Source organism: Poecilia latipinna, unplaced genomic scaffold, assembly GCF_001443285.1.
Source record: "Poecilia latipinna isolate Pla-1442-1.1 unplaced genomic scaffold, P_latipinna-1.0 Scaffold1726, whole genome shotgun sequence".
NCBI lineage: Eukaryota > Metazoa > Chordata > Actinopteri > Cyprinodontiformes > Poeciliidae > Poecilia > Poecilia latipinna.
This window is the reverse complement of record NW_015114342.1, coordinates 134,654-141,799: the sequence shown is the minus strand read 5'-3', so window position 1 is coordinate 141,799 and position 7,146 is coordinate 134,654. Positions and strand designations below refer to the sequence as shown.

Here is a 7,146-nt window from a genome sequence, read left to right as displayed (position 1 = left end):
TCGATAATTATCGACATGAAACCGTTATATTTTCCAGCATACTTTTTAAACCCGTAAAGAAAATCCATTGCAATTACGAGTTTTCAGAAGTCACCTCACTGCAAAAACACAATCTTTCAAAGTATGTTGACTAATTTCTAATGTTTTGAGCACACTTGAAATAGGAAAACTAACTTACAAGCAACTTTTTTGGCAAGATGCTTGTTTTAAGTCAGTAATTATTGAGTATTGATTAAGTAAGTAGCTCCACTGGCAGATTTTTTCACTTAAAAACAGGGGCGCTTGTACCATCCAGTGACGTATGGAAGTGGCAGCATCATGTTGTGGGAATCCATTTAATTTCACCCATAAGCTAGTCTCATTAAGCAAAACCTCAGACAACAAATCAAACTCGGAACAAAAGATACAAAATTATTTTATTGATTATTTCTTACAAAGACATCTAGGAAGGAAAAACAAATCTAGTAAATTAACTGTTAGGTACAAAACAAAATGTTTTCATAGAGTCAACAGGATTTGAGTATTTTCTCCAACAGTTCATCAGCAGCTCCCTGCATCACAGCAGCTTGATGACCTAACCATAAAAATGCATCAACATGCTGCAAATTGAGCTTCAACACGAGACATGAGATGATGCAAGACGGACCACTAACAACATAAAGCTTCTGCAACAGGAAGAGGGTTTGGGGCAGAGCAGAACCAACGGAAATAAGTGCTGCCATCTTCTTCTCTGATCCCACTGGTGCTTCGTTTGGACACGACTTCGACCTGCAGGGAGAGTCGAACATATGCTTGACAACAGCAGCGTTTGTTCTATTTATATTTTGTCACTGCCTTTTCTTAACATTTGGTTTTATTGTTTGGGAGTGCAAGATCAGAGCTGCTCGGTGGTAAATTTATAAATTATCAATGAGTGAGCCTTTAGATCCCTTCAGTTTGAAGTCATTTCAGTACAGGAAGCAAGATGAACAAGGCCTGAAACGAACAGTTAGTCGGTTATTCTGACAAGTAATTGATTATTCTCATAATTAGTTAGTCTGATGATTATTAATCGGTTATTCTGACAAGATGCTTAATTTGAGATTTTTTTTAAATTTATTTATTTTTTACAGAATGTGAACCAGGTAAAGCTAAAGCGATGCCACTTGAGGATTTCTGGGTAGAAAACATTTTCAGACAAAGAAGGTTTTCATCCTAAAAGCAAAATGTATTTGTTTGTACAGTTCTGGCTTAATTACAGCTCTGCCTTTGTTTTTCTCCCAGCAAATGGCCTTTTTAAGAGTCTGCATATTCCAGTTAACAATTAATCGGTTACTAAATTACCTGATGATCATTTTAATAATTGATAAATCACCAATTATTTGATCAATGATTGACGCTCTACAAGAAGCTGAATCTGTTTAAACCCTGATGTTTGTTAGAATCCACAGAAATGTGACTCATCACTGCAGTTGTTGAAACCTTCAAAAGGAACCAACTCTGGAAAACATTAAGACACAATCCTATGCATATTTTAATAAATATCCGATTAAATAAGAAAAGTTTGTCAAATATGAAAAACGCTTAAAAATACACATTCAAATACACATTTATTCTAAATAAATAGAAAGAATTGTCCTTACTAGTGCTCAACATCTGCATCCTCAAACTGACCGGCCTCCATCGCTGCAGCATCCACCTCCATCCCTTCTGCAACCAAACAGATTGAAATATTTTTTCATGCAGAGTCTCTTGAACAGTATTCACTCTGTCAGTGCACTCTGGTAAGAGACTAGTAGCACCAATTGGCTGGACCTCTATTGAATTATGCATTTTTATTAAAAGGATAAGTTACTAAATCCATAATGAGAAAAACTGTTTTGTTGCATCTATTCTGTCTTTTCTGACGCTTTGAATCTGAAAACTTTACAAAAAATATATATATATCTTGCATTGCAGCCCAGAGAGCAGCTTTCAGGATGGAGTCTCATTATTCTGTTAAGGATCTGAATTAATGTGAGTTATAACATCATTGCATTTCTCTTTGGGATCAGTTAAATAGTTTTTAATGTGAATTAACCACTTTAACCTCTCAATTTGCATCATATTTTTTATAAATGAGGATTTGATTCCTGAGAAAAAGCTTCAATGCTCTTTCTAGTTCATTTCTGATGTCACAAATTTAAACCGTTTTCTACCCTTTTGTTTTTCTTTTTTGTGTTTCTGTCCTACTTAAATATTTTAATTTTTCATATTGTATTTAGGATTATAGACACAGTTAGTGGAAAAACATCCTTTGTGTCGATTTATATTCTTGATGTAGTTTCACTAAGTTGAGTAACTGCCCTCTTGCTGCACGTATTTGTGTTAGAAATTAAAATTTCACATTTTTCTCTATTATCAGAAACAAAACATTTGCAAATAATAATGCCATTTATTCAGTTGCTCAATAAAATAACTTTAATTTCTAATAGATTTATTTGCACTGTAATGTTTTAAACAGGAGAGAATAAAAAAAAAAAACAGCATCAGCTCCACTCAAACCTTCAAACTCGGCTTTTGTTTCTTCAGTTCTGACTCCGGCCATGTGGTACTGCTGGCTGACGGACTGGGCCAGCATCCCCTCCAGCCTCTCCAGCGTGGCCTGGCCCTCCTGCGTGAGCGCCGACAAACCTTCGTCACACGTGTAGAAGGTCGGGATGTCGGCATGGCCGTGCTCTGAGCACATGAACACACATGGAGAATCAATCTATCCTGGATCAAGAGTTGTTTTAGCAGGTTTTGGGTTTTTATAAAGCTATGATCAGACATATTGATTTTAGCCTCTAAGAATTTTAATATGTGCATTTGAATATTTTTCTTCCTGAATTATTGACTTCAGGACCAGAGGCAACGTCACACTGTGTGTGAGAGAGCAGTCGGTGTAATAAAGGGTTTATGAAATGAGTACATTTTACATTTTAAGATGTTTTTAACTTTATTTAATAGAGACTATAGCATTTAACACGAGCAGCATTAGTAAAACTGCAGTTTGTTCATATTTCTTAAAGCAGGGGTCTCTAACCTGTGGCCCTTTGGACAATTTAAAATGGCTCTTAATCCCTTTGACTAAAATTATAAATAGCCAACTAATGTTTTAAAATGCAGATATAATAAAAAAATGCAGTTTTATGGAATTAATTCCTCTTTTGCCATTGAAAATCTGCATTTACAGCAAAAACAAAATCCTACCAAGTTTTTCTGGAACCTTTAAACTGATCTTAGACTGTTATTGCAACATTTAAAAATTTTAACATTGTGTTATTGTGTGATAAACTTTACACATCTTACCTGCCTCTGCAAAAAAACAGTCCATGGAGAGATGAAAAACAACCAGAAATGGTGGAGAGTTAGTGTTATTTATGTAATTCAGGGATAATTATGATGAGCTACTGAACAAAACAGCAGTTCAAGAATCACTTTGAAAGAAAAATACAACAATTTCAGAATATTATAGTCAAAAATACTAACTATATAAACATACTGATTCAATAACTCTGACTTTTTGAAGAAAAACAAGTTAACAATTCCTTCTTGGTGAAAAATACTAAAAAATATTTGCAAGTTAAACACACAAACGAAGAAAATAAAGCTTTTAATTCCTGCTTCCAAGGACCCAGACTTTAGTGGAATATTTTCTTTTATGGGTATTACATTTTTACACCGTTTAAAATGGACGGTCACAACAGTAATATTCACTTTCATGTTTGAAATATTAAACAAAAACAGAGGACCAGGTGAGGTACCTGGCAAAAATGCATTGAATGAATGTGGGAATCATGCTACATCAAATCAAATTGTGCACAGTTGTCCCTTGGTCAATTTAATTCCAGCTGCTGAGACAATAACCTCTGAATTAGGAGGCAAGAATATGAAAATATGGACCGATGCAAATATTACTCTTATTACTGTTAATAGTGACACAATAAACTTTAAAAGACCCAAAGAAAGGCTGATAGAGAGCTCTTTAAAAGGGGACCTACTATGCAAAATTCATGTTTTGTGCGTTTTTATACTTCCGTTTGGATCTCTGCTGTTTTTAGACACAGCCCAAGAGATTAAAAGAAAGAAAACACAACGTAATGTTTTTAATCAGTTTCACCTTGGGGATCGATAAAGTATATTCTCTTCTATTTTTGGTGTCTGGAAAATGAGCCATTTCAAAAACCTTCGGAATGTTGAGTCACACTGTGCCATTACCTAGCAACCCCAACCAGCCTAACCCGTTACCTAGCAACCCAGTCACGATAGGTCTCCTTTAATTATTACAAGAAAGTCTGGAACCTTGGAAGTAAAACATTAAAATCACAGGTCAGTTTTGCGCTGTGTTGTGGATTTTTTTTCCTCACCAGCTTCTTCCACGTCGTACTCCTCTCCCTCAAAGTCATTATCAGAGTCTTCGTCGTCCGGGTCGGGATGAAGGGCCTGGCATTCACACATGGCTGAGAACATGGACTCCACTGCATGGAAAAGATCATACCATCAAACCTGATGCATCACTGAGGCAGCACTACTCCACAACTGTCACTTACTTCAAACACAAAACAGTTTTTTTTTGTTTAAACAAGAAAAAAAAATAGAATAAGAAAATAAGGATGCATAGATGTAAAAGTAAAAAAAAAAAAAAGGAAAAACAGTGGGTGCTTTATGTTTGTTTTTTTTAAGCAGGATGACTCTTGATGATTATAATACTGATGATCTAAGTTTTTGTCAGATCAATGCATTGATATCTTATCCTTTCATAAAACCATTACAAAAAAAAAAGTACACCCTCCTTCAATATAGAGCAGTGGTGTCCAAACTTTTTGTCCCACAGGCCAGAAAGAAAACGTTGAAAGTACTCTGGGCGGCCATTTTTCCATTGTGTAAAGCAGGGTATGCTGCACCTGACAACAGGTAATACATCTGATAGAATATCCAATATGTAGAATATTCACTGAACTCCAATCCAGAACCGCACAGCATTCTGGGAGACGTACACAGAGCAAAGACTTTAACCGCTCAACCGCTAACGGCTAAAGCTAAAGCTTAGTTCACACAGCACCATTTTTCCCTTCCGACAATCTTAGAACTTTGGTTACCTAGCAACTCACAAATTCTTTGGTTACCTAGCAACAACCTGTTAAGTAACTTGCACAGCAGAAGTTTAAGGTTTTGCCACCATGCCTCATAACTGCTTAAAAATAAAAAGCAATGGCGTGGGGTGAAAACTGGATAAAACAGGATAGCTCACGCCACCAGTTTGGCAGCATTTCAGATACTTAAAACAAAAAACTAATCAATAACTATCAATATCAAAACAATATAAGCTGAAAGTCAATTCCCACAGTGTGGTCACTCACATGACGTCTTGTCGGTCGGCACAAACCGAATCTCTGTGATCATCCCTTCATCATCGTCATCATCCCCGTCGCTGCTGCCGCCGCTGTCATTGCCGTCATCACCAGCTCCTTTCTCGGCCATTTCCGCCTCATTCTCACCTGTGAACATCAAACCAGTGACTCAAAACATTTTCTCAGAAGGTGACAGAAACATTCACTATTATAAAAACAGGTATTTCAAACAAACTTCCCCCTTACCGCTGAGCTTTCCGTTCACCATGACGTACAGGTGTTCCTGGGGGTAAGCACTCACGTCCCTGGAGATGGCATGGAGACCGATGGAGGGGTACTCCAAAGAGAAACCCAAACCTGATCCATCAAACCACGACAAGCGCCTGACAGAAAAAAACAAACAAACAAAAAAACAAAAAACAAAGTACAGGTGTGGGTTTGTGCAAAACTCCTCAATCACTCAATCAAGTTTATTTTGAATAGCACATTTCAGCAACAAGGCAGTTCAAAATGCTTTATTTACATCATAACACAAAAATGAAAAGTCACAGAAGACACAGTAAACAACTGAAACATTACATTTTGTCAAGTGCCATCGCTACACATCCTGATATTTTAATACATGTTTGTACAATTTTCAACCATTTGAGATAAGTTCTCAAACTTTTCCAGCACCACACTTTGGAGATAAATACAATACAAACCACAAAAGACTATTTCAATTCACTTAATGCTGGACAATAAATCTATATATATATCGAGATAAACACGTAACCAATATCGACAGGAAATAAAAGCTTTAAATATTATACTCTATATGTAATTAATCTCTAGAAAATGACGGTTTATGTTCTGAGATTACTGGCAATAAGTATAGCACTTTTACGCAATATTCTAACGTTTTTAGATGTAATCGTTATAAACAGCGTGTGTGGTATGATGTAACAGAAACAAAATAAACATTGGTAGTCATGCCATTAAAACCAATTATGACGGTCCCTGCAATATATTATATTACATATTTATCTACTTTATTTGTATACATTAGCCCATTTTTTTACAATAAATATGTTATGAAAACCCCAACCTGCTGTCCACAGATGAAAACAAGCGCCATGTGCATCACTTACGTTTCGGCGACGTACAGCGTGCCGCAGCCCAGCCTCTGCCCGTCCAGCACCGCCGTGGTGGCGGCTTGCTCGTGCCGCACTCCCTCGGTGGGAGGGTGGATGTTTTTCAGGAGAACCATGTCCGTGTAACAGTAAAGTCGTCCTCAACGTCGAATCTGGACCGAACAAGTAGCTGTGTGACCTACTTCGTGTCGCAAATCTGGCTAATTTATCCCGAGATAACTTCTCGGTAATTGCTTGACGGCGAGCAACGGGAGGAGATAAACCGTAGCCGCTCTCTGCCTTTCTCCTCCCGGATAAACTGACCAAGGATAAGTCGTTTGGAGAACTATCACAGGAACTGATAAATAGGAAAGTTGTGCTGTTAGTTAGCTAGCTTAACTGCTTTCCCTGTTGCTTGGCTGCGTCGGCCTACGTCGAGCTGAAATAACGCGGCTTGTTCCATACGTGACGAATGATACGCTAAAAAGAAATCACGTGTCGCACGCTAGCCCGACGGTTGGAGGCACAGACGTCCTTACGTTACTTTGAAATTCACGTACATGTTTCTACGTAGTTAGGCAGTTTAATATTTAATGAGTTTCAGGCGCCCTCCAGCGGTGATAGTGCGCAAACTAACAAGACTCAAAAATACCTTGGCAATTTTTTTTAAAACTTACGTTTAT

The 7,146-nt window shown here is 37.3% G+C and overlaps 1 protein-coding gene across 4 annotated transcripts; it reads right to left on the bottom strand.

Annotated features, from left to right (window-relative positions):
- Nucleotides 1-723: 723 nt before the first annotated feature.
- clns1a (chloride channel, nucleotide-sensitive, 1A) lies at nucleotides 724-6,939 on the bottom strand. 4 transcript variants are annotated; one of them, XM_015060561.1, is made up of 8 exons: nucleotides 6,482-6,937; nucleotides 5,598-5,734; nucleotides 5,361-5,498; nucleotides 4,368-4,478; nucleotides 3,310-3,315; nucleotides 2,524-2,697; nucleotides 1,623-1,689; nucleotides 724-768 (listed from the first exon to the last, which is right to left on the bottom strand). In XM_015060561.1, coding segments are annotated over exons 1-8 (753 nt in total). In that variant the 5' UTR covers nucleotides 6,601-6,937; the 3' UTR covers nucleotides 724-767. The 4 variants fall into 4 exon arrangements, with proteins under 4 accessions (XP_014916047.1, XP_014916049.1, XP_014916048.1 ...); XM_015060563.1 differs by lacking the exon at nucleotides 3,310-3,315 and having other exon boundaries at nucleotides 6,482-6,938; XM_015060562.1 differs by lacking the exon at nucleotides 724-768 and having other exon boundaries at nucleotides 1,622-1,689; nucleotides 6,482-6,938.
- Between the last annotated feature and the right edge of the window lie 207 nt (nucleotides 6,940-7,146).